Below are 27,812 nucleotides of genomic sequence, written 5' to 3'. Positions count from 1 at the left end.
ATTTTCTTTAACTCCACCCACGTGCAATAAAAAGCAGACAGAAAGGAATGAGGGAATCCCTCAACACCCACGCAGCAAAACTCATTAAACAGTTGGGCTTATTTACCTGCCTTACTTGAGTCTCTGCCAGAACTTTCCGCCGGGATCCGAAAATGCGTTGGAAATTTCTGTCTCCTGGAATTACAAAATAAGATTTGAGTAATTTGAGTTTGCTTCTCAATCTGAGTGATGATGATACTAAATGCATGTCAATGAGGACTTTGTAAATCACAAATTAAACTCTGGCTGGCTGCCTGTGCACATTTGGAGGAAAGTATTTTTGGAAAGATCAACACTGGGCTGAAAGTTATTCAGGTCTGCCTGAAATTGCAAGTAGAGTCCAATGATTCTGAGAGTGGGTCAGCTGTTCTATTCTGACTCACAAACTATTTTGAATTTGTCAGAAGCACCTGCTGATATTCAACCTAAGAGTTAGACTAAGCTGGAGCCACGCTTATTAACCGAAACTAGGTGTGCAAAAAAAAAAAACAAATGTACTTTAGTTTTGGTCAGCTGTCTGATTTGACAGCACTTAACATGCATGAGAAAGGCATGGGTCAAGGGACTGAAACTATATGACTACAAATAGTTTCTGCAGAGTTGTGTTAGTATTGAACTTCTAAACTCTTTATTATTGTTTGGCTTTAAAATACTCCCACGCAAGTCTGTTTGATCCACGGTATTGGGGAAAAACGCGCTGGAGGCCAGATTAATATCGGATCTCTTTTTCCATGCTGGCTGGGAATGTTCATCGGGTGTTTCTGTGCTTTTCTTAGTCTAATCACATTATGTTTGTCTGTACTTGTTTGTAAGAAGGAAGTCACTGAATACAACACTGCACACCTTCTTGCTAAATTGAATGAGAAGGTGTGTCCAAACTTTTGACTGTTGGTATAATGCAGGAAACAGGTGGATCCAAAGATATATTTAGCAGAAGCTGTTACGGTGTTGTGGGCGGCACAGTGATGTGTTGTTGTGGTTAACTCGGATGCCTCACAGCGAGAAGGTTCTGGGGTTGAATCCATCAGCCGACTGGGGCCTTTCTGTGTGGGGTTTGCATGTTCTCCCCGTGGCTGCATGGGTGGGTTCTCTCCAGGTACTCGCCCACCATCCAAAGACACACTCGTTAAATGCTAAACTGTCCCTGTCAATGACTGTCTGTCCTGCGACCCTCCAGAGGACAAGCCGTTATGTTGTTGAGATGACGGATGTACGCTATCAGTCAATGTCAGCCCTGGCCGCCCGCATCCAGACTATGACCCTGACATGACCCGCCTGCTGCACATGCGGAGGGACCAGCACCCACCAGCCGTTGGAGGTTGGAACAGTTTCTTCACACTGAGGGTGCTTCTGCTAAACATGAGCAGTCCTGAAACTGACGAGCCACAAGAGTTTGCACCTGAAGCTTTGTCATTTCGTTGGATGTTTAATTCTTTACCTTTGATTTTTACCGCCCATAGAAACTGAGTGCAAAGTGAGCTTGCATGGGTGAGTTTGCACAGTCTTGGCCTGGACATGAAAGCACATGCTGTTTACGGTCTGTTTGGAAAGCCTTGCTTCACTGTAATGCAGAGGTGGGGAAACAGAAAGCTCAGCGAAACACAGACGCTCTCTCTCTCTCTCTCTATGTCGGTCTCTGTACTTTGGTTTTAGTGTTTCACCCATTAAGCAGGAAATTCCTCCACAAGAGAAACCATCCCCTCTGACGTCACTGTCTGTTGCCCCACCCACCCACAGAGAGCCGAGGAGCAGCCCTTGCATCAGCACTGGTTTACATCCGTCTTGGCTTTGGTCCTAGCCGCTGATAAGGTCAGGTGACACGCTGGAGTGAGCACACACGCACTACTGATTATCTTTCTTGAAGTTTATAGTTTTGTTTTGTGCGCCGCCTTCGTGCAGTCAGTGTGTCAGTTTCATGTCTGAAGGTGACAGCTTCCTTCTAGTTTCGTGTGGTCTAGAGATGTATTTCTACCGAAGTGGTAGCTCGTAATAGGTGAGAGCACACGTCCCTATACTGTAGTTTCATTAGCGCTTTTCTTGGACATGAAATAAAAGTTATAGCTACTACTGCAAATTTGAACAATTAACGGGAGTTTCCATTAATTAACCATTAGTAATATATTGCACCACAGTCAGACTCTGTATGTGTGCGACTAAAATAACTGTAACGTCTCTGGAAACTTGCCCCAGGTCACAGTGAATTGTGCAAAACAAGGATGGAGGCATACATGAAACCTCAGACGTGTGGCAGCATGCCAAATATCAGTGACGTGCTTCTGTCACAGAGGGTTCATCCAAATAAAATAAAAAAAATAAAAAATACATGACTGCGTACAACAATATGTTGTTGTGGAACAGAGCGGGGTAGTGACGCTGTGCAGCAGTAGTTGTAATTGCAGTTGTTATTGTGTGTGTATTATCAGCATATATGTAGGACACTGGGACTAGGAGAAACAGTATCTCACACCTCTGTTTACTTTGATTAAAATATCGTGGCAGTGAAAATAAACATGCTAGTACTGTGTCGTGGATTCAATTCTACTATTTGAGCAGCACTGGAGAAATCAAACTAGTTGTCAAACGTGTTTAAACAGGATGTGCAAGTAAATCTGTGCTGGTGGTTTCTGGACTGTATCATTGCAACACAGACTAAATGTAGAACCTGTTCTAAAAAAACAATAAAACAAAAAAAAAAAAAACAAATATGACAACCGTTTCAGTCCCTGTCTTCTTCTACAGGCACGTGGTTTTCGCCGAACATTAGTATTTTCGTATTGAATCAAATGATCACAAGAGGGTTGGTTAATTTGGCAGGCCAACAAGTGAACAAACATAAAGATTACTGTTTATTGTTTACTTTAGCAATCATAAGCTACGCATAATTATTATATGGACTTTGGACTGTTGATAGCTCACAAAAAATGCAGTCGTGCACAAGAATTTGTCTGCCTGCAGAGATTATACAAGTTTTTAAATACTTGGATTCTTGGTATTCCTTTGCAGTGCTTCTGTCGCATCAGTTCAATCCTGAAGGACTTCAGCTGCTGAGATGATAGAGACAACAACTGATTTGCATGCCACTCATCAGTCAAAGCTTTCTAAGAAAGAGACGAGAGGAAATTTTATTTTGCCTAGAGTCTCACCACAAGGCATGTAGTGAGACTCTAATGTCAAGTGGAAGGAGGTTCTTTGGTATGAAAAGACCAAAGTGGAGCTTTTTGCCCATCAGACATTTGTCCCCACCGTGAAGCATGGTGGTGGCAGCATTGTGATGAAAAGACGCTTCTTAATAGATGGTCCCTGGACAACTTGTAGATGTAGAATGTAATTGCAGTGACATAGAGGGATGTTCTGGAAGATAACATGATTCCATCTGCAAGAGAACCACAGCTTGGGAGGCGATTTATTGTCCAGCAAGACAATAACCAAAGGCACAGAGAGAAAGCTACACAGGCATGGTTTAAAGACAAACAAGTCAATGTCCTGAAATGGCTAAGTCAAAGCCCAGCATTGGGTGGTGAATGCTTTTTATAGGCCCTGTATGGTAATGGAATATATATCTCGATGATGAATAGTATCAACATTGTTTTTTCATTCATAAATTTGAATGTTTAAATGTGTTTGACGTTGATCAAAACATTGAAAGTGTAATTTTAGAGTTTATGGTTATTATTTAGCGGTAAGGTAACCAAATAATTCATCGCTACTACTACTACTAATACTAATACTTCTGCTATACACGCTACTGCTATAATTGTTCAGTTAACAGGATACATGTATGGAAACCTGTCATAGGGGATTTACTCTGAAGTCTCACTTAAAAGCCTCACTTTTGACCACAGAGTCACAAAGAAATGAAAAACAACTTTTCTAGGTAAAGGTGGAAAATGTGTGTGTTAATCTGGGCTAAACACAAAGGGTGGGATTATACAATACTTATTGTACTGACCTATGCCAGTCACTTGACGCAGGTGAAACATATTCATGCCACATTCATGCCACATAATGGATATTGGTTTAAAGTGCACAGCTTTAATTTGAAGGTCTCCACATTCGGCTTGGAGTAAACGTATGGGAAGTACAACCATTTTTATTCTCAGTTGTTTTCAGTTGCTCAGTGATTGGACGGATCAACATAATCATGAATAATCAATAAATAATTTCGATACTTGGAGCAAAATCCATTGCAGGCAAACGTATGCCCTGCGCTGTCCTATTAGTCTCTGTGCTGTAGGTGAGATAAAGTGACTCACTGAACCAGTGGAGGATATTCTACTTCTGTGCCTTCGTAACGCCTACGTATTTTGGCTCAGTCTAAACGGACATGACAGAACTCATCCTACTGCTTCTGCCTTCAGTAAACACCAGTGAAAGCCATATCAGACATCCCGCTGTCCCCACTGTGTCTAACGAGTGGCTACATGTCATCGTTTACAGTGATATAAAGTCACAGTTCAGCTTAGCCGTGTTTCTGTCATAGAACACGGGGTGCAATGTAGAACTAGTAAACCAAACTGTGCCACATGGTTTACAGCGTCGACAGCTTTGCTGTCCTTTGTACTTTCTGTGGTTACAGAGTTTAAGAGTGAGGCACCATAAAGTTTGAAGTCCCATAAAAGAGATCCAGAGGATATTATAGAGCACATGGCATGATCAGTGGAAAAACATTTCTCTTAGGATGTTTAGACAGTCTGGAGAGTGGTTACAAAAAAACAGCATGCTTTTCACCATCAAAGCGAGAATGATGACATTTTGAGTGGGACGTGCAGCGATATCCACATGATGTGGCGTGTAGCTGCCAAAAGCACATTCAAGACCCTCAACATGGTTGGAAAATGAGTCAACCGGAAACATTGGGACGTAAAAGTTGTTGTATTTTCCACATAATTGTAGGCCATCAGCTAGAAATGATAAGACGATGGAAAGTGAAAAGGTAGATAATGGAGGGGAGAGGGGGTGGGGGGGGTGGGGTTGGGGGGTTGTTAAGAGGTCAGTGTGATGGCAGGGGGGCTGATTAGTATGAATGTCTCAGTTGTCACCTTCAATCACGCACTTGATTTAACTGAAGTGTGTCTAAAGTGATTGTATTTCATTTTTAATCTGGTTCAGTTTTTTATTATTACTTTATTACTTCAAATTCCTGTTGTTTGTCATTTCCAATTTGTGCTTTCGGCCAAAGGCACACATACATTTTTGCATATACAGGTTTCTATATTTTTGTTTCTTTTATTTTATGTCAGAACCATGCACTTTTTCACATGTTGGTTATGTTCAGTACGAGCCTGCTGTAGTTTGAGCTCACTCAAGCATACATTTTACCAGACTACCTCCTCATAAAGCCTGTGCTAAGGTTCAAATTGTGAAACTATAAAGGCAATGGGGCAGACAACAGGCACACCTTATACAGCAATGGGGCTGCAGCTTTCTGCTGAGACAAACTACACTCACTTGCCACTTTATTAGGTACCAGTGGCGGTGTTAGGCCTGTTTTAGGGGGGCTGAAGCCCCCCTAAAATATTCTTATATATATATATATATAATACTAATATAAATATATATATAAAATATATATATAATATTATATATATATATATATACCATCATACCATCATTTTATATTATAATATAATATAAAAATAAAATAATGCTGACAAATTCAATATAAAGTGGCCAGCATATCAGTTTAAATAAATAATTGTATAACCTGTCAGGATAACCTGACAGGCTGGTCTGAGTATTTCAGAAACTGCTGATCTAATGGGATTTTCACACACAACCATCTCTAGAGTTTACAGAGATGAAAGTGTCTTGTTGATGTGAGAGGTCAGAGGAAAATGGGGAGACTGGTTTCGAGATGATAGAAAGGCAGGAACAGGGAACTGAGACTACAGTTCACACAGACCCACCAAGATAGGGCAATAGAAAATTGGAAAAACGTTGTCTGGTCTGACAAGTCTCAATCTCAGCTGTGACATTCAGATGGCAGGGTCAGAATTTGGTGTAAACAACATGAAAGGATGGATCCATCCTGCCTTGTATCAACGGTTCAGGCTGGTGGTGGTGTGATGGTGTAGGGGGGTATTTTCTTGCCACACTTTGGGCCCTTAGTACAAACTGAGCATGGTTTAAATGCCACAGCCTACCTGAGTATTGTTGCTGACCATGTCCATCCCTTTATGACCACAGTGTACCATCTTCTGACGGCTACTTCCAGCAGGATAATGCACCATGTCACAAAGCTCATATCATCTTAAACTGGTATCTTGAACATGACAATGAGTTCACTGTACTCCATTGGTCACCAGATCTCAGTAAGAGAGACCAAATCTCTGAGGAATGTTTCCAACACCTTGTTGAAAGTATGCCTCAAAGTCTTAAGGCGGTTCTGAAGACAAAAGGGGGTCCAAACTTTTACTAGCAAGTGGCCGGTGTATGTTTATCAGTGTCATTTGACTGTGACTGTGATAAATGCTGCTGTACAATTAGCAGGTCAGTACCGTAATAATCAGTACGATGCCACATTCCTTCACCACATGCTGTGTTATAGTATTTTTGTATGAAAGAGTAGAATATAGGCAATATGTGCTCAAACAGTAGATCTTTGCACCCCGAGGAAAATATCCCTGCACTGAAAGTGGTCCATAAAGTTTGCTAGAAGTGCTGCTATTGAATTCCACCACTGATAAATACAGTATTTGATTGTATACTATACTGACCTGCTACCCTTTATTTACTAACTGTATTGCTTGTATTGTAACAGGCTTGTGGCCAGGATGAACACTGAGGATGACGTGGAGGTTGAGAACAGGGTTAGGAGATAAAGAAAGGTGACGACCATCGACCTGCAAGTCACCACCTTCATTCAGTCCTTGATGGATTTGCAATGGAAGAGGCAGCCAGAGGCCTGTTGGCCACCATCCACATACCAGTCAAGCAGTGAACATATACAAATACATTTATATACAAAAATTAGCATTCCTTTGAATGTTGTCATATGAAATTGGGCTGAAATTACTGCTGCGCTGTTTTTAAAAAATGTTAAAACCTCATCAATTAATTGAATGAAATTATTTTTTAAGAACATTGTTTGGATTGGTTTTTGGTGTAATATGGCATTCTAGTGAACTAGCGATAGGGATGATAGATTATTAATTGTATTATCGTTACAATTAGTACAATTAGTAGTGATCATCTAAATTACTAGTTACATATTAATATCAACATCACAGAACAATAAAAATACAGTAAACTAGTGTTTTGTAGTAGCATGATTTCCTTTTTTTGTTCCTTCTTTGTTGATTTTAACCCTGTTTGTTTCAGTGGATTTATGTGTCATCGTGCTTTTTGGTGAAATTATTTACAAGGTGCTTCTTTCTGATTTCTTTGCATGCTGAAAAGCATTTTTGATCTTATTTTCTAACAAAGTGTATTGATATCTTCAATCGCTTTCCTTCCCATTAATGTTTACTGGAGGTGGACGGAGTAGTCCATTATAAAATAACTAGAGTGCGGAAGCGGTTTCGTAATCTTGCTTATCATTGACGCTCTCACCATAAATGCAGGATGTCTTGTGGTTCAAGTTTAAACCCGTTGCGGTGTTCAGACCTGTTGTTCCGGAGTCCAAAAATATTGGAAAAAAATATAAAAAACTTTCCACACACCTGTTACAGCAAGCTTCTCTAGGAAACATTTCTATCATTAGTAACGACAAAAGCCAGTCGCGGTAAAGCCATGTGAAGGATTTCCCTGAAGTGCAAATGTGAAGTGTCATGATGAGATGCAACACTTTTGGAGGCTCATGTTCCACACGTATCTGCAAGCCCTCTTAAAAGCTTTGGGCACAATCAATAAAGAGGCGGACAAAAACCTATGCAGCATCGTTGAGTTGCATTTATGTTGAACCAGATGTCCGTAGTCGAATCAGCGGTGGCACTGAGACATTGTCGTAAGGCTTTATTTTGCAGTTTTGGTTGAGTGGAAGTAAAACGTTACATCAGTCTTTCAACTCTCACTCTGGCCTTGTGTCGGGGATTTCCTCGTCAGCACCAAAGGCAGAAACAGATGCGGAGCGGTCACAAACTGAATTTGTCGGAGTTTGCTTCCTTCACATGAAGGATTAATGATTAAGTGTGTGTGAAACTGCAGCCAAACGCCCTCAAGTGTACAAACAATGGTGCCACGTCAGTGAAAGGGCTCCTTCTCCATTCGTTTTCACTTTTGGTTGAGCAATGTTAAACCTATCCGGTTATGATGATGAAACTGTTTACACTCACAGCAGCCACACACACACATGTGTGTGTGCACAGAGAGAGAGAGAGAGAGAGAGAGAGAGAGAGAGAGAGAGAGAGAGAGAGAGAGAGTAATAAAACAGAGAGGAGATGCTTATTGCAAAATGGAAAATCTTTTAATTTAAGTTTTATTCCATCAAGTGGTTTGTGCCAAAGCTTACAGGTTGCCAGACGACTGTACAAATCCCTGGATTAAATAAACATTGTCATGTCAAAGACCTGAACTGTGAGAAAATCTACTGAGAGGTCTGCAAACATTAAAATCAGCACAAATATTTTTAGGTAGAGTAACTACAGGGTGTTTTTGTTACATTTGGCACAAAACAATCTATTTTGAAATCAAAACCATCAAACCAACCCATGTCCGGCAAAATGACAGTCAAATGTAAAACATCATAGCTTAACTAATACAACATAAACAATGAACCATGATCAGCACTTTCTTTGAGCTTCATAACTAAATGCATAATTCAAAAACCAACAATAATACGCACACAACAAGGCACCCCAAGGCGCCTTGCGCACGGTGAGTGCATAAACAATCAAAAACTCCTACTTCACTCATCTCCTCCCTGGTGTGTGTGTCTGCAGCATCAAATAACAGAAAAATGTATTGCCATAGCCACAGCTCTTATCATGACTTCAATTTACAGTTTGCAACATCCTGTCTACTGAGAGCACATGGTATGTTTCAACTGAGTATTAAGTATGATGAATTCATCTACACAACAGGATGTATCTAAGTGTTCCTTCCTGGCATGTGTTTAACTCCAGTTACGCGTCAAGTAGAGAATGTGTCACTGGTGTGGTACAGTTCTGTAATCAAAATGAGGTAAAAGTGTGTGAGGAATCTCTGTTAGCCACACAGCACACAGGAGAATAAAATGCACCAATAACAAACACATTCATAAGGTACTAGAGACTGAGCATAGTGGGGATAAATGTCATTTACATATTAAAACTAGAGGACACCATAGGAATGCTGAGGCTTCAAAACCTCGAAACAAGCAGCGGTCTGAAGACAGGCCAGGAGAGGCTTTGGATACTCATTCAACTTCATTTTGGTTTTACAGTAAACTCCAATGACATCATTTAAGTCATTTTCAAGCAAAAAAAAAAAAAGTTACCAGCCCTTTAAGTGGTTTTGTTCCTCTTCCACAAGAGTACGCTCTTATGGCTTTGGACTGCTGGTTTGAAAATGTCACCAGAAGCATTTTCTGATGTCGCACACACCAGCTGATACAAGAAAAAAAAAAAATGTGCAGCTGGTTACCAATAAAGAAAATAACAGTCAATCGCCGCTTTGGTCAAAATGATTCAAGAAGAGAAACTTCTTTTTTTTTTGTTTTTTTTGTTTTTTTTTTTGTGCACATGTATCCCTCCAGTGTGCACAAAATGTTATTGAGATTTCTTGATGACAGTCCAACTCTGAGACACAGCAACCATGGCTGAGGTAATGAACAAAAAAAGAAAAGAGTCCATCAATACAAGTCATGCCATCAGTGCGATTCACGTTTAGTGTGTCTGCCCCCTCAGTGTGAGATGAACACAGACGAGGGCTGAGCTCCATTCCTCATCCCGGCCACCTCCGGTCCTCATCCTCTGAGAGCGTTTGTTGTTGCCCTCGTCAATAATGTTAACACTTTTTCCCCAGCAGGTAGCTCAGGCCCACAGTCACATTCTTGATCTTAAACCCGTCTTGCGACACCAAGTATAGACTGGCGTTCTGGTTGGCCCTGAGAAAAGCTATACTATAGCGCCACCTGCAGACCTCAGTCGAAGCATTCAGCGGGATGGAGTCGACAGGGGTATCGCTCCCTTCCACCTTCAGCAGCAGCGTCCCCGTGGTCTTCCCTTCGTTCAAGCTCTTGTAGCACACATTCATATGCCAGATGTAAGGCCCAGTGCAATGGATGCGGATCTTGTTTTTCTCCTTATTTAAGGTCACATTTTTACTGCTGTCGATGCTCTTGAACTGCACGGTCGCATTTCCTGTGCTGACTGGAAAATGTAAAAAAAAAAAAAAAAAAAAAAAAAAAAAAGAAAGAAAGAAAGACATGTGAGACAGAGAGTGGAAGAGCGTTGAAAACAAAACATATTTGTTTAGCTGGATGTGAGTCTTAAATGTCACTTTTTTTTCAATATGAGTCACAAGTAAAAAAGCGACATAGATCAGAAACTATTTCTTACCACTCGTGGCGTGAAACTGTATGTGCACAATATCCTCAGAAGTCTGTAAAGAAAACAGGAAAAGTAGCATCAGTGTGAGCTTCTATTGTATTAGTTGGCCCTCACTGCAGAGGGCATTATAAACTAGAAGCATTTTTTTTTTTTTTTTTTTTTTTTTGATTTTTCAGTATTTTTCTCTGCCCGGGGATCCCTTGATGTTCAACTCTGGGAAGCTAACCCGGCTTGTTTGCTGTGGTTAAGAGAAGTGGTGTGAAAATAGGCAGCCTGACAGAAAGCAGGTAAAGACTCAGTGGGATGATTAATAACAGTAGTGAGAGGAGCAAAGCAGCAATAAACGGCTCAGCCCAAAAGTAGAGCGAATGCAAGTCATTAAAATAATCACGACTACACAGTAACCGATATGAAGACGCGTAGATTACCCGGGTCATAAAACATGAGAGGGAACTGTGCACCCCAACTCAGTGGACATCACCTCGTCTCTAAATGGACCTCGAAGAGTACAAAACTGAATGCAGATCTTCAGAAGAGAGTGAACCCCGCCAATATTCACATAGTTTGAATATGAACTCATGGCCAAACAGTACTGCATCATTGAGCCCATCCCTCTGACAGCATCTCTTGTGTATGGTCCGAATTTTAAACAGCAGCTCTGTCTCAGTGAGTCGCAGCAGCAAAATGCGCGCTGAGCTTGTCGGTCAATTTATTTATTTAAAAAAAAACAAAAAAACAAACAAAAAAAAACATACGCACAAAGTAGTCAACACAAAAATATTACCATAGCAACAGCTCTTATAATAACCTCCATTCACATCCTGTCTACTGGGAGAACAAGTTACGCTTCGAAATGTGACAAATTCAGCGAGGATGTATCTGCGTTGTCTGTTCTCTCGCGTTAGCAGATACAATTAAACGAATATAATTAAAACTTTTTTTTTTCTTTCCCCCCACTTTTCTTTCAAGTCAGCTCCTATTGCTGAAACAGCCGTCTGCAAGTCAGCTCACTCACCTTCTCCCCTTGGGTCTTGAAGTAGACGTAGACAGTGACCAGCAGACACGCGGCCACCAGCACGTTCTGCACGGCCACCACCACCGCGAGCTTCCCCACGCGCCCGTGCCGGCGAACCCTGTCAGCGTCCATGGTTCTCTGAGCCCCTGCGGGAGCCACGCCACGCTTTTAACGTGAGTGGGCAACGCAAAAGGATGACACGCAAATTCGCAAAAGGAGGGGAGTGACTGGAAAGAAAGCGCTCACGGTCGTCTCTTTATTTTGTCTGCTGTGTGTGTGGGTGGGGGGGTTGCGCGCGTGTAAACACACACAGGAAGATAACGTGCGGCAGAAGCAGGAGCGAAACCAGCGCACCGACAGCTGATTGGCCGACAGCCGGCTCTGCGCTCGGTGCGATGCTGGCACACAAACCGAGTGAAACCTCCCACATCATAAAGTAGACGCGTCAATCACGGTCCTCTTCCCATCATATTCATCAGGGGGTGTAGGGAGAGAGACGAGCCGTTTGAGAAAGTCAAAAGACGACTTGTTTCTAGGAAACCGATCGCAAAAATGACCCCGTGTGACCATACAAATTAAACCAGACAGCCAACACGAGGACAGCGACGTGAATTCACAAAACCTCTTTAAAGTTTTTGATTGAGTGGCTTGATGTTTTATGAGATGTAGACTAACACTATATATTGTTTAGTCCAGAGCCAGATTAAGTCTGACGTCTGTGTGCTGAGCGTGGAGCTACAGCTCGTGTGTGTCTATACGTGAGAGAAGCCAAGGATGGTCACAGGTCCCTCAGCAGGTGTCCGGGCCCAGCCTTGAAAACCACCGTCACCCAGCCGGCTTTAGCGCCTCGAGTTGTCGGAATATTCAGATGAACTAAGGGGTTACTGAGCTCTAGGTGGATTTTGTTCCCTCGTGGTTTCCCTGTTCCCAGTCTGCTCAGCATTAAGCCAACTGTCCGTTTATTTATTCATTTTTTAAAACTCTGAGAAAAAATAAGCAATTCGGGGATCCTTTTTTTTTTAATCCATCCAACATTTGTCAAGAGGTCATCTCCACTTCATCGAATTACCACAAAATTAACTTTGGGGCCCTGAGCCTGTTTGGTAGTTATTATTATTGTTATTATTATTGTTATTATTATTATTATTAACCTAAATTTTCCAGGTTACTGCATATTTAACAGCTTGGTGGTATTAATCCATTCTCAAACGTATCTTCCGTGTCAAACTGTCCATCTGAGAATATGTAAAGAATATCACAGCAGGAGTTAAGCAGATCCACCGGGAGAAGGCCTTTCTTCATTCAGTGTATGTTTATCAAATCAACGCAAACGGCTATGCATTTAGCTCAGGGTCACTAGCATCAGGTTAGTGCTGGAGTTTTTTTTTTAAATTCATTTCATTGACTCTTTTAAGAGACATCACCGCACAGCCTCATTTTAAGAGTGGGTACAGTATGCTTGAATTGAGTCAACACTTATGTTACGGCATTTGATTTTATCTCCTACACACAGGGGTTTTGATATTCCTGTAACTAGCGCCGTGGCATTCAGCGGTGGGTCCTCACTCTAGACTGTCCATCTCAGAGGGGCATTGATTTAAAACTTACATTATCCTGGAGTGACATCTAGTGTCAGTCATACGCAGGGATGGGTTAACAGTGCATTTATGGGGGAAGAAGAGGTGGCAACAGAAGCAATAAAATCAAAGAAATAAAGGAGAAGGTAAGTCAAGTCATGAAGGCTGCAGACAATCTGTGCTTTTTCCAGAAATGTGCCCCGTGTCAGTACTCACTCTATCATGACCCGACATGCCCCATCATGTTCAACATTGTGGTTTTCATGAAAGTTTCAATGTTTTGGTACATGTCCCAAGTAAAAACACCTGCTTAGCATAAACGAAACAGGTGTCCTACATCATCTGGCTTGTCACACACATAAACACAGAAGGGGCTGGAAGTGACAGCAAGGCGAGCAGGCAGCTGAGAGAGAACATCTGCCTGTGGGGAAGGGGGGGGACCTGCCACATGGTTTCACAATGAAGCTTCCCCTCCGCCCGGTGCAGCGAAAGGTATGACACTCAACTCAGCCCCGGGCCCAAGAGCGCACACTTTGTAGCTATGATATCACAACTGCAGCGGTCATCAGAAAACATGCAGTAAATGTCAAGCGATAAGGATAAGCTGCTGTGGTGGAAGATGATCTGTAACAGAAGAACGTGGGGAAATACATACCAAAAAGTTCACAGATAACAGATTTGTTTGGACAAATTGAGCACTCGACTTTTGGTAGACCAAAAAAAAAAAATGCGGTGAGGTTGACGGAGTGAGGAGGCGAGTCGCCCCCACACACCTTTCTACAAGCCCCGCCCTCCAGAAACCAGAGTGTAAAGGAAGGGGCATGGCTAACTCGCCAGGAAGTAGTCCTGGTAGCGCTTTTTGCCCCCCCTTGCCTTGTTTCTAGGCATGTGGGAGGTTCATTCGGTCCTCTATGAGTGTATTGTCGGGGCCCTGTGTCTCTATGCACTGCTTTACAGTTGCTATGACTCCAGAGAGACGCCTGTCCAGGGCTGCGAGGTGTGGTTCAGCCAGCACCGGTTGATTAGAGTCGAACGCTAGAGCCTGCCGCATGGCCGAACTCAGAGCTCCGCTTCTCACACAAATGGGGATTGCAACATTGAAAATGCCTGATCAGCAACAGTGGAGTTGATCATTTCCTGACTCGCATGCAGAACTGACAGAGCGGTGCCGGGATGCTTCGTTCATCCTGAGCTGTGGTCCCAGAGCTGCAAAAAAAAAAAAAAGCAAAAAGCAGAAAAACAAACCCCACATAAAGCAAGTATCCTGTGTGAACTGTCTTACAGAAAGTCATCAAAATACATTAGTCACACTCTAAGTATGTGGGAAAATAGTTTGAGGAGGTTAATCACCCACACAACTTCTACAAGCTCCTTCCTCCTGAAACATCCCGAGTGTAAAAGAAGGGGCAAAAGTTCAGTCGAGGCTCTAAGTTTGCTCGCATCCAAAATCTGGCAAAGGTCAAAGGCTGAAGCGACCTGTTTACAGGGGGGAGCAGACCTCGTGACAGCTGGATCCTGCTACACACAGGTGTCTTAACCACAACTTTGACTGTCGGTGTGTGTGTCGTTGCCCCCAAACAGGCTTTGTTTTGATGTGGAGGCTCTTCACAACCTTTTATCTGTTTAAACCCAGACAAAATAAACGAAATCCTTCAGTCTCAAACTGTTTTGTTTTTTTTGACTAATATGTTACTGAAGGGATTAACTGGCGCCTTCAATTTGAACGACCTTCAGGGCTTGAGAGGTGATTCAAATTTGGAAAAATGAAAGCAAACATTTACAGAAAGTGAGACGAGACGAGATGAAAACTAAAACTAGTTATTATAAACCGAGTGTTGGCTACGATCAGTGCGTTCCAGATATGAGCTGTGAGACACCTCAGACCAAATCTGACTAAAATAAAAATATCCAAACCACTAAAAGTAAGAGTGAAATGAAAGTCCCTTCCAGTCTGAATACCGCACTGCATGAGACCAAATGTTATTCTCAGAGCTGCACCGACGACACTGACACATATCTGTCAACCGGCCGTGTGCTTGAAGTGGTGAGCGCGCGGAAGAAAAGATGAATGAGGGAAACCAAAAATATATAGATCATAGTTTAATGCTGAAGATGAACCCAGACACCAACCTTTGTGTCCCCACACTTCAAGTCTGTCATGTCAGTAGCTTTTCTCATTTACGGCACAATATGGCACCTGTCCTCACACACATCCATCCACGCGCACACGCACACCCTAATTTAACATCGTAATCCACACATTTATATTCTTTCTCTTGATTCTATGTCTGTATGTAGTTAAATATGTACACACTGATCAATTCCTGTTTTCCTTCAAAAGGTAAATTTCAATTCAAGGAAGAAAAAAAAAAAAAGTTTTTAAAATAAATTTCCTGAATTTGAGGAATTTCTTCAGGTCCCTGGACTGTGAGCTCCAGGCAGTATTAAATATGGCTGTCTTTCAGTGAGACTTCGCTGGCTCAGTTTAATCACCCCTCCTTTCTTCTGTGTGTTCATCTCTCTGAGCTCCATCCTTCCTCCGTCGCTGACTCCTAAGGAGGGGTCCGACCGGGAGGGAGGATTTGGCACAAGGCAGGAGCGTCGTCAAAACCAGTAGTGACAAACGGACAGGTTCTTAAAGCAGACACTGTCCTGTAGTGCACAACAGTCCTGAGAGAGAGTTTACATAGTAGAAGGTGACAGTTTGAACGCTCTGACTCCAGTCATGGTGAGTAAAGATGAGACAAGGGATGAAGAAATAGTCTTTGTTCCACCCTGTCGATTTATTTCCTCGTCCCGCTCATCCATTCTCCGTCTCTGATATCAAGGTTGATCTGCTGAGTCCCTCTCCTCTCCTTCGGGCATGGGAAGTAGTCCTGGTAGCGCTTTTTGCCCCCCCTTGCCTTGTTTCTAGGGATGTGGGAGGTTCATTCGGTCCTCTATGAGTGTGTTGTCGGGGCCCTGTGTCTCTATGCACTGCTTTACAGTTGCTATGACTCCAGAGAGACGCCTGTCCAGGGCAGTGAGGTGTGGTTCAGCCAGCACCGGTTGGATGGGGTCGAAGGCTAGAGCCTGGCGCATGGCCGAACTCAGAGCTCCGCTTCTCAGCAGGTTCAGCCTGTTCCACGTGGAGACACGAATCCTGAGGGAAGACAAATGGAGATTGTAACATTATAGATGCCTGGTCAGCATCAATGGAGATTTATTGTTTCCTGACTCACATGCAGCACTGATAGAGCGGTGCCAGGATGCTCCGTTCATCCAGGGCTGCGTTCCCAAAGCTGCACACAGGAGAAAAAAATTAATAAAAACACTCTGCTGGCCACGACACTGTAGAGAAGAGCACACACACACACATATTGCTAAATACATATTTGCTATGATGAAATATTCTTTAGTTTATTTCAAACGTGTAAAAAAAACTAAATAACCATACAGGAATGCACACAAGAAACAAATAAATAATAAAGTAAACAAACTAAATAAGCCATCCTCTACATGTCCAAAAAGGAGTGAGAGGAAGTGTAAACTTATTTTATCCCACCTCTTCTTAGTAGATCAATAACATATGTATTATTCGCTTCTTGTCAGTATGATGATAAATTAGCTTGATTACAGTGGTTTTTGCTTTGGTGTTTTTCTTACACGGAGCAAAAAATGACTCACAAAATGACTCAATCCTTCAACGGGACGTCTCACGGCTTAGAGGGTCTCAACGGATTTCTGTATCTGCATGTCTGAGCATCATGACCCATCGTCAAGACAGGGTTGAAGTAAAGGTGAAAACATTCCTTTGAAAAGATAGGTCTATTTTGAGACTCCACTTACTTTGTTCTGCACCATGTTTACTTAAACTTATCACTTTCTGTTCATGTCAGCCTGAGCACTTGTGCGTTACCACATGCGTGATACAGCTGCATAGACTTCAAAAGCAAACATGTGGTCTGTGAGAATGAACTCCTTGGATCAATGTGCTAGCGACAGCCACATGTACTGAAATATGCAGAAAGGTAATTTGGTTAGCCAACCATTATTGCCTTGAAAGGTTTGTTTATTATCTCACATAGACTCGTTCTGACAACTAAAAAAATGGTACTTAAATTTTCCACTGTTGAGTTTCTGATTAGAAAAAAACAGACTAACTTCAAAGAAGGATAGACAGCTCGGCATCCTCACTTCATGGAAGTGGGTGTTCAAAGTGAGTCAGTTATGAAGTAGTTTCACCGAAGATAAGTGAGGACGGCCACACAGGAAAATGTCAAAACAAATTCTTAACTTCTTACATACGATAAGAGATCTGTTCAAATATTTGTGTTTTTGGCTGACCTGACCCATGAGTTACATTACAGTTCAATTCAGTTCCAATTATTACAACTTTATTTGTCCCGAAGACAACTCAGTTTGACAGCAACAACAAGCAGTGCACATGCCTACGTAGGCGGCAACCGGCGTTCAACAATAATAACACAAACCACACCAACACTGTCAGAGATAACACGCGGGTGACCTCCTATGTCTCCCAAGAATGCACGACCGCTAGGTGCATTAACAGAAAATGAGCAAAAAAAATATATGTATAAGTTTCTTCTATAAGAAACCAGGGCTTCAAATCAGGAGGGAGAGGATAACTTTTGGAAATTCTTACAAACGAGAAGCTGCATACCAACCAAGCTTAAGTAGGAGGAATTGACAGAGATCTTAACTTTTACATGTTACTTAGACATGTACCACCCACCTAAACCAGACCAGATCAGACCAGATCAGACCAGACCATACACCCCATATTGATGACACTCCTTGAGGGCAGCAGCCATCCCCAGCTGGATGAAGTCTGACTCACAGGGGTCTTGAGCCCACTTGCTCGATCGTGTGAGTGAGCCATGAACTTTTGTCTCAAGACGTGTTTGTATACATGAGCATTTTAATTCTGTCCCAGTATGTCAGAGGTACATCACGCTGATTATTACTGACCTCTTAGCATTGTCAAGCAGGATGACCATGCTTGCGCCTCCGTCATCCTGGAAACTCTCGTAGTGATGTCGGTCAGCGTTGCCAATGAGATAATCAAATATGGCCGAGTCGATGACGTCTAGCAGCCTCGGCCCTGCGTCGTACGGGGGCATCTTCTTCACCGCCTCACAGTAGCTTTCATCATACTCCCACCTGGATGAGGTGCAGACACAGATTACACAACTTTACAGCTGTAGCTGTTTTTTTATGAGCAGGTAAAAATATAGCTATGTCACACGTCCGGTCAGACATTTGTTGAATTATTGTCACACAGACCAAGCCCCTGTTCGTTTTAATGTCCCACTCTGTATCCCACAGTGGTGCCGGCCAGAGAGTTAGGATTCAATTCATGCATGTTTGTGTTAAAAGGTGGGCAGATGTATCGTTATGATTGTAAACCTTTTGTGGGTCAATAGGTAGAAGAGTGTTAGAAAACACAGCACTTTTAATAAAGATATTGCTCCTTTTCTCTGCCAGGCAGGATAGAACAGTTCCTAGAAATAGAAAGGATATCTTTAATGATGACTCTGAGGTGACGCGTTGTTTCATTTGGTTTCAATAACGGAACAGATTCTTCTCTGTGATATTAACATTTTAGGTGGTTTGCATTTCTCCAAACTCATTTAAATATAAATGCAGAAGAAGAAAATCTGTTGCTGTTAGAAGTTCTCAGTCATTATTGCAGAGTCCTCAAATCACTGCTGGGACGGAAACTTGAGCTCAGCAGAAGTACGCTCCTCTATGATGCAAATCAGCTCTAAGTGAAATACTCAAAAAAAGATTCTGGTTAATATTATATCAGCAGTTAGAGTGAATTGTTGTGACAACGACAAATTCTCTCTGATGTAGCAATATGACGTGCTGATGATTTGTTTCTAGCTACATGAAAGAACCTGTGAAGAGTTTCCACTTCAACATATGCTTTGAAATAACAAAAAAATAACACACGAAACCCCCCCCCCTCCCCCAGAAATACTACTAAAGGTGCAATATACAGTTCCCTTCAAATGTCACCTATATGACATCATTTATTATTATATTAATTAATTATTATACATACTTTTGAATGTTACAAACTCTGAACCCTAAAAAAAAAAAAAAAAAAAAAAACAATTAACAAATCTGTCTTCGTGTTTTTGAAAAAAAAAAAACAAAATAAAAATAATGGGGTTGCAGTTTAGTCGTCATGAACTCTTATGAAAAGTCTTCAGTTTTACTCGGTTGGTGATTTGTGATGATTTGATCTCGATTATTAACTGAAAAAAAAAAAAGGTTGGTCACACGTGAACAACAGCTGCAACTATTAACCCTCTCATGGCTCTGAGCTGCTGAAGATAAATAGAAAAAATCCGCCCCCTGTTAGTTGATTAATCTAAGTACATAATGTTCTTAGAAACATCACAGCAGACTATGTAGGTGTTTGTGTGTCTGTTCATCAGAGGGAGGGGATGAAGAAAGGAAGTCAGACCCCCCGAATTCAGAGAAATATTTTTGATACATTATTTAAACCAGCTCCTGGGATTCAAACAGCTTCATGTGCTCTGACATGATAACAAGTCGTAGCAGATATCAGTTCACACCAAATGACATCTCACACATCTATTCATGCACCCTCCCCAACTTTTGTTTGTCTTACCTCACCAGGAACTACTTCTCAGAATCAAAGAGTAGGTGGGAATAACATGAGAATCTACATGTCTCTTTAGAACCTCTACAATGGTATCGTTATGGAAGAACTGCTGATGATGACAACTATCAGCAGAAAAACATCCATCAACACCGTAATTCAAATCAGAGGACTTCCCCTGACTTCAAAACTAATCACTGCCTTACTTCTATTGCCTTGGCAAGTGGTAAGTGGTAGTGCAGTGAAAGACAATTCCTCTCCTCTTAGACTTAAAACAACGCCAAATATGGATTCACTGAACACCTACCTGGCCAGTTTCCCTTCTCTGTACGTGCGTCCCCACGGGTGCCTGTGTTTCTGCAACGGCCAGACGTCTGGAAGCCAAAGGGTTATCGACCCCTCCATGGTCTCTCCCTCGGCACACGCTGGCTCACTCTCCCGACAGTAGTAACATTTCCCATAGAAGCACGTATTATTACCTGCGGGGATGAACAGAAACATGAGGAGAGGAGAACAATTTTTTTACAGCTTCACACGCACACACACATACTCGACTCAGGCGACTACTCACAGCAAACACACAGGATACGTTAATAATCAGTAGATCTGACCCAAACACTTGGTTTGACGTCACACGAATTTCTCTGAAACCTGAAACATCAAATGTGTTATGTTTTAACTACAGGCGACTGAAATTACTATGGACAACCCCCGCATCCCTACTGTTGATAAGCTGTTGTAGAAGATGACGTGTGAAAAAATTTATTTTAAAATAACAGTCACTGATGAATTTCTGCTGAGTGATAAAAAAACTATTTCAGCACTAGTTCGGAGGACAGCCCTTTACAATCGTCTGACAAGAGCTGAGCTGAGCCGGTGGCTGTTATTATCATGGATTAACTAGTCGCGATTATTAAAGGTGCAGAGAGGAGGGTATGCGGCCCAAGGCTGCATGAAAAGTGGACATAACACTAGATCCTGTCATATGTTTATCACTCTTATGAACCAGAACTGGGATGGAGAATTGTAGTTACCAGAAAATTATAGTGATATGGTTTTCTTTCTATAGATCAAATTACTTCTATCACGTCTTATCTCAAGTTAAACCGTAACTCTAAAAAATATACTACTAGTTCAGCCCTAAATTTCTTACATGCAAATATATATGTTTGATCACAGTTTGCTGATGCAGATCAAAGCTTGGTCCACCTACCTAAAGAGGGGAATACTTCCTTTAGATAATCTGTAGGAGGGGAGAGGCATTTGAAGTTTCAAAGTATTTCTGAAAACTGTCAGAAGATGTAAAATATTTGTCATGTGACAGGTATTTGAAAATGTAGTCAAATAAAATCAAAACTTCATATGTGAAAGTTTTCTCTGTTCAAAACAACCGCCAGGGACTAAATGACACATCTCTGTATCGGCTTATGTTTGGTGGAAATTTCCCACGTTTTTTATTTCTTGTTTTAGCTTTGCATTTTCTGTTATGCGTGATCACCCCCCCTGGCCCTTCAGTGCAGAGAGATCATTATATAATATATGTATATCCTCCTTCCTGCCTTTTCCTGGGAAAAACAATTATGTTTTGGTTTATGCACATTTAAATCAGATAACCCACTTTCAGGAAGGGAGAGAAGCTCTGACACGCAAGTGTGCGGAATGACACTTGGCCTCATTAGTATTAGTAAGAATCATACGACTGAATATGTCTGGTGTGTGAAAGTGCTTCGTTCTGGAAAATGAAGCCAGTCAGACAGCAGTTAGTAAACTGTATAATGTGGATATTGTAATGTGAGTGTCATTTAATATTACCATGCTGAAACAATGTCAAAGGGAAAATGTATAAACACCACAGGTTTCCTATAGATGGATGAACTTTGGCACAAAGAGTGCAATCAGTTAGAGAACAACAGCAAAAAAACCCTGTGAAGTCACCAGAGCAAACAGATCCAAAAAACAAATGTATGCATAGTAAAACAAGTCCTGCATCGACATAATTTGAAAATCTGCCCTGTAGGGAAGAGGCCACTGCTCCAGAATAACCATAAAAAGACGTGGCTACAGTTTGCAGCTTTTGGGGAAATGTCCTCAAATCTGATAAAAACTAATTTTAACTGTTTGGTCATTGTGACGTCTGACAGAGGAAGGGGGGCACTCGAAAACTAAACAACAATGTCCCAACAGTGCAGCACAGAGGTGGCAGCCTCATGCGCGAGTTGTGCTCTACTGGAGGAAGGAACTAGTGTATTACCGAAAGCATCAAGAGGAAACGACATTGTGTCAATATGTTGAAGCAACATGACAAGACAGAAAGTTACAGTCTGGTCACAAGTAGCTCTTCCAAGTCCCAAGTTGAAGCAGTCCATGATGTGGAAGAAGTGAGTGATGATGTTCATGAGATTATCTGACACTGTGCACTACGGACATTTGTAAGATCAAAGCAAGTGAAAAGCCTGGAAACGATACTTCTGGAGACCTGGTGTCTGTGTGATAGCTGGATGTTCTCTCCACCGATACCTAGACGAAGAGTTGAGCAGGGTTACACTCCTTATTTGGCTGTGTGCCCTGTTCTATTCCTTGGGTATAAATACTTGCCACTGATCTTCAGTATAAGAGCACAGATGTCCAGTGGAGAGCTATAAGGACCTGAGTGCAACAATGGCAAACTAGAAAATTCCCTTTGGGAAGTTCTGAAAGGGCTACTGCCGGGGGTACCATCTCTGTCAGCATGGGAATTAGCACACTTAGCCTACATTTAGCACAGTTAACCTACATATAGTACAGTTAGCACACTTAACCCACATTTAGTACTGTTAGCATACGGTTAGCACACTTAGCTCAGAGTCAGCACAGTTAACATACATATAGTACAGTTAGCACACTTAACCCACATTTAGTACCGTTAGCATACAGTTAGCACACTTAGCTTAGAGTTAGCACAGTTAGCCTACATATAGCACAGTCCGCGGTTTCGGTGACTCAGCATTACGTTGCCATAGAAACCAGTCTGAGAGAGTGGTGCATGCATGTGTACGTGTCAGAGACAGAACAAGTTTGTCTACAAGTGTGGAAAAACTCATGTGTAGAGTGTAAATTGTGACAAGGAGGAGTGTGGAAACAGAAAAGTTTCAGACACCTTCCTCCACTCTGGCTGATGATGTCACCCACTCTAGCACGAACATTCCGCGCAATACACACCTATTATAATCTCTGAATTTCTCCAAAAAGGATCATGGTCAGTAAATTAGTATTTCGTAGAGAAAAGTAACAGCACACCGACCCCGATCAATCCGGACGTTTGATACATAACTTGACGAGTTAAGGGACAAAAAAAAGGGAGGAAGATGAAAAATAAGAAGAAACATGCAGTATGACAACAGGGCCTCGGGACTATTTCATAGCTGTAAAGGGCAGCGCCTCAGGAGTTTCCCCGTGGCCCTAACAACAGGTGCAACTCAAGGCCATTTCCAAAAAACATTTGCAAACATACAACACTTGAACTTGCAACCACAAGGATGTAACATCTGCTGCCCCCTGAGATGAAAGGAGATGACATCATGTGGTGCACCGCTCCTTGCTTGCTTCCTCTGGTGCAATCATCTTAATATCTTGTAGTGTGTGCCGGTGTTGCTAAATAAGGAAGTTATGAACTGCAGCCTTAAAGCTATAGGGGTGAGCTTCTGTCTACCCCCTTTGGCAGTGAGAGGTATTACATAAATAATGGTGAGAGCATGTGACATTCGCCTGCAGACTATAATCTCGTCTCCTCTTTCAGTGCTCTCTAATGGGAACAGCAGCAGCGGTAATTAGTATTTGTCGTGATCCTGGACACAGAAACTGTTCTTGGACAGGTTCCGGCTTCTATTTTATTCCTAATGACCGACAGAGATGGGGAATTCATTGAGACCATGTTTCATTCGTAACTCTTGTGTATTACGCCACACTTCTTCATAGTTATTACCGTATCATATCAACTGAGCATTGTGAGTGGTAACGCCCTTGAAAATACGTAGTTCTGTGGGGATTTCCCCACTGGTTAATTACCCTCAGGCAGTCCCCAGAACACTTTGGTCTAAAAGGACAAACTCCTGTGGTCTACGACTCTGTCTCTGTGGTTGAGGTAAAATGAATTGCTTCTTTACACATTTGAAAATCTGTTATGCTGCAAAACACAAGGAAGTTTTGCTGCCACACTATAGCTTTAATGAAAATGTTAAGGCTTATGTTAAATGTTAGGAGAGGCTACGCGAACAAAATCTCAATCACCCTCATCATCATAGTTTAACAAAGCTTAATATGTAATAAATAGCTAAAGCTGCAGTCTAAGGATAGTTAATCTTTTATTTAATTGAAAAAAAAATCCTATATTATATCTATATCTATATATCTATATCTATATATCTATATCTATCTATCTATATCTATATCTATCTATATAATCTATATATTATACTATATATCTATATTATCTATATCTATATAATACTATCTTATATATATCTATATATATATTATATCATATATTCTATCTATATATATATCTATCTATCTATATATCTATATCTATATCTATATATCTATATCTATATATCTATATATCTATATATATATATAAAATCAGGATTGTCTCATTGTCTCGTAATGAATTGGAAATATTTTTGCATGTTGTGTTTTTCCTATTGGTCTCGAAAACATCTCTTTCCAGATATAGACCACATGCTCCCTCAAAGGAGCTTGATAACAGCTACGCTTATCAATTGTCCTAAAGGGTTTATTTCAGGATTCAATTATCCAATACCAAACAGGTTTAAGAAAAAGAAGATGATGCGCATATCTAAGTCAGCAGACACCAAGTGATTAGTTTTCACATTTGCATCATGCCATTACACCCTTTCACCTGCCAAATGAACATATCTTTAAAACTGCATCCGCATGCCCCCAGATTTTAGACAAGTTTGGTTTTCTGTAATATTTTGCTGTCTCCAAACCTAAGCTAAAGCTATTTCTCATACTTTAGAAAGTCTTTCCAAAGCCACAGAAATAAATGTCAAGTATTACTAACTTGACCCCCTGTGTTGGCCTGTGCCTGCATTACACTATTATATCAGCAGCAACCGCACCTTCAACAAATTGAACTCACCAAGTGTGTCCTGGTTTAGTGTGCTGACAAAGAAAGGTACGATGAAACAATAAAAAAAATAAAGGCGAGTTAAAACTGAAACTGAAACCTGAGATCAAGGTGTGAAAGAAAGTGGACAGATGAATCAAAAACCCTGAAATCATTCATGTAATAAATCCCCAGCCTCACTCTGAGAGACCTGAAAACAATAACTTCTCATTAGAATAGAACAGAACAGAATAGATCATAGTTAATCCCACGGGAGGAAATTTGACTGGGTAATTAGAAGTTTATTTCTGAGGTGTGAAAGAAGACAGAGCGGTGGGAAGACGCTCACCCTGCATGAGGAAAGTGCTCAGCAGCTGGTCTGTGGCTACAGGTTTGATCTCCGTTCGCAGGTTAAGGTATCGACCCACGGCCAGAGGCGCTCTCCTGAACCCAAGGATCCTGCAGAGAGGACGGAGCAACAGGTCACGACACCAGAAGATTAAAACGGACACGCTGCTGCACTGATAGACCAGAGATGGAGCAGGAATGACGGTCAAAACCACTTGAGTGCTTGAACAAACCTGTCCAAGTGAAAAGCAGCCACCTCTGCGTTGTGTCTGTCGTAGCCTGCGTACGGCTCTCCTTCAACCACGTAGTCTCTGTTGTACCTGAAGGAGTTTAAAGAACAAACGTAAGACACTTTGATCACACTCAGACGGGACATTTAAGCAGTTGAATCCGATGCTAAAAAACCTCTGACCTCTTGGGTTTGAAGACCACTTTCTGACCTCCGTCTAGCACCAGCAAGGCTTTGAGCTGCGTCCCCTTGTAGCCCACATCGGCTCGCTCTATCCTGGCAGTGCTCATGGCGGTGAGCACAGCAGCCAGCTCCGGGGTCTCCTCCGGGTACACCTCTCTGGGGCCAACCCACTGGCTCGCTATCTCCCATGGAGACTGCAGGGTGTGAGTGAGGCGTGCCCCCCGAGACAGGGAGAGGCCGGCTTCCATCTGTTGGATTTGAGCAAGGAACATGTTGTAAATGATCTCTGGTCGCACTGACGACTCGATGCCAAGCAGAGATCTTCCTGTGCATCCTGTTCTTCCACACAACGGCGGCACAACTTTACACATTAGTTCCTGATGAAATACAAAAACGACTCTCGCACCCTGACCTTTCGAAACGCTCGGAGGTCCCGGCGGGTGGCTGCAGATCCTTCACCTCCATCCAGCAGGAAAATCTTGGCCAGGCCCAGCAGGAGGAGCACGGCACACAGCACCACCATGCGCTGTTTGAGCTTCATCTCCGCTCCGCCCGGCCCCGGCCCCGGCCCCGACCCGCTCCTCGCCCGATGCCGTGCGTGTGTCTCCCCCGCAGCGAATCCCCCTCACCCCTGATGCATGGCCCTTAGATCTCCCCCGGCCGCCAGCACTTTTGACACGAGCTCTCGCGGAGGATGCCGGCTTTTCGCAGCCTTTTTTTCCCGTGCAGCTTCGGTCTGAGCAGTCACAGGAGAGAGAGCGTGAACTGAAATGAGCAGAAAAAAAAAAGAAAAAGAGGACAGAGGAAAGAGAGGTCAAAAACGTACTATTGATAATATGTGTCGGGGAAACTGATCGATTTGCTCCCTCTGGCTAGTTTCCCCCCAGGACGGAGGATGACCCAGTACTGCAGCACAGACCAACACCTCTAGGATATGTAACCACATCCGTGTCAGTGTGTGTCCATTAGTAATTCAACCGATGAACTTGAGCACTGTGTAAACAGGCTGTATTTACATTCTGATACAGTGTGTAAACAGCCTGTAATGACACTCTGGGCTGTATTAAAGCAGGTGGGAAACATTCACAGCATTGAAGCTTCCTGGTCTTTGAAGGGGTCCTGTGTGTCTGAGGAGGAAGAGGAGGAGGAGGAGGATGGAGGATGAAGATGATGGACGTGTCGTCGCGCTGCGGTGCAGAGAGGGGTCAGGTGAGGTGTTGCACCCCGCAGCCGCCCTGAACACAACCCTGCCCGTCCCTCCAACCAACACGTCTCCGGCGGGCGGGGTGTGACCTGGCTAATTGAGACAGTAAAACGAACGCGGCTGCCACGTTTACCTGTCCTGTGACTCCGCCGCCTTTACGTAACGCCGCCAGACTACTGACACCAGCTAGCCACCAGCGACCCACGGCATCGTAAATAACGGCGACACACGCAGGTTTTTTAAGCCACGCAGGCAAATTGCTTCCCCCGTACAATCAGTCTTTCATGGATCCGCTGCCTCCACAGTGAGATGACGACGACTGCCCAGCACTGACCGCACAGAAAAACCCCCCGACAAAAACCTCAATAAGCCACCGCCTACCGTAACCACTCGTTATTCGTCTTTTCGGGTCACCATGTCAGCCCTCGGTGTAGTCACATCTCTCTCAGCAGAGCTAGCTGTCTACACCTGGCTATCCGTGTGTGTGTGTGTATGTTAGCTAAAGCAGCTCGCTAGCTGCACACAGCCGTCGTCCGTCTGTGGTGTTTACTGAGCAGGCTGATTTAACTTACCGTGTGGCCGTCCACCGCAGAGCAAGCAGCTTTCCGACTGGCCGCAGAGCTTTGTGACAGGAAAGTTAAATATATTATTTGCTTGGCCCGGGGCTAAAACGGACGAGTGTTTGTCATTTTCCCTGTCCCCCTCGGCAGCTACCTTTCTCCGCCCTGTTTCTTCGACTCCTTCTCCGGCTGCCGTGTCCACTTCCGAAACATTTCCTGCTCCTGCACCGTCAGCAACAGGCCACCAGGGGGCGGCGCGATAACAAAACATCAAGTATGCGAGAGACGGGTCTGATCTGATCCGCAGCATGAATTTGGAAAGTGCAAAAAAAAAAAAAAAAAAAGCATAGAAGGCTGAAAATAACTGATATTCCTTATTTATCCACTAATTTAGTCAAGTGATCACAACACAACACTGAGACCCAGGACTAAACAATGTCCAGA

General features: G+C 42.6%; 1 protein-coding gene across 2 annotated transcripts; it reads right to left on the bottom strand.

Moving 5' to 3' along the window:
* Nucleotides 1-15,185: 15,185 nt before the first annotated feature.
* On the bottom strand, nucleotides 15,186-27,582 carry fam20b (FAM20B glycosaminoglycan xylosylkinase). 2 transcript variants are annotated; one of them, XM_047587319.1, is made up of 9 exons: nucleotides 27,381-27,582; nucleotides 26,017-26,369; nucleotides 25,605-25,852; nucleotides 25,426-25,512; nucleotides 25,194-25,303; nucleotides 20,045-20,216; nucleotides 18,072-18,263; nucleotides 16,322-16,381; nucleotides 15,186-16,242 (listed from the first exon to the last, which is right to left on the bottom strand). In XM_047587319.1, the coding sequence occupies exons 2-9, from the start codon at nucleotides 26,143-26,145 to the stop codon at nucleotides 16,011-16,013; spliced, it is 1,230 nt and encodes a 409-aa protein (XP_047443275.1). In that variant the 5' UTR covers nucleotides 26,146-26,369; nucleotides 27,381-27,582; the 3' UTR covers nucleotides 15,186-16,010. The 2 variants fall into 2 exon arrangements, with proteins under 2 accessions (XP_047443275.1, XP_047443276.1); XM_047587320.1 differs by having other exon boundaries at nucleotides 26,017-26,340; nucleotides 27,381-27,406.
* Between the last annotated feature and the right edge of the window lie 230 nt (nucleotides 27,583-27,812).

Source organism: Mugil cephalus, chromosome 6 (genome assembly GCF_022458985.1).
Source record: "Mugil cephalus isolate CIBA_MC_2020 chromosome 6, CIBA_Mcephalus_1.1, whole genome shotgun sequence".
NCBI classification, from domain to species: Eukaryota; Metazoa; Chordata; class Actinopteri; order Mugiliformes; family Mugilidae; genus Mugil; species Mugil cephalus.
This window is presented reverse-complemented; position numbering and strand designations above follow the sequence as displayed.

Excerpts from the sequence above, each read along its gene's own strand:
- fam20b (XM_047587319.1), bottom strand. The coding sequence starts at position 26,145 with ATGAAGCTCAAACAGCGCATGGTGGTGCTGTGTGCCGTGCTCCTCCTG. Across the intron at positions 20,217-25,193 it reads GAGCACTTTCCTCATGCAGG|GTAATAATACGTGCTTCTAT; the intron begins GTGAGCGTCTTC and ends TCATCCCCGCAG. Across the intron at positions 18,264-20,044 it reads AGAGAAGGGAAACTGGCCAG|GTGGGAGTATGATGAAAGCT; the intron begins GTAGGTGTTCAG and ends CACCTCATCCAG.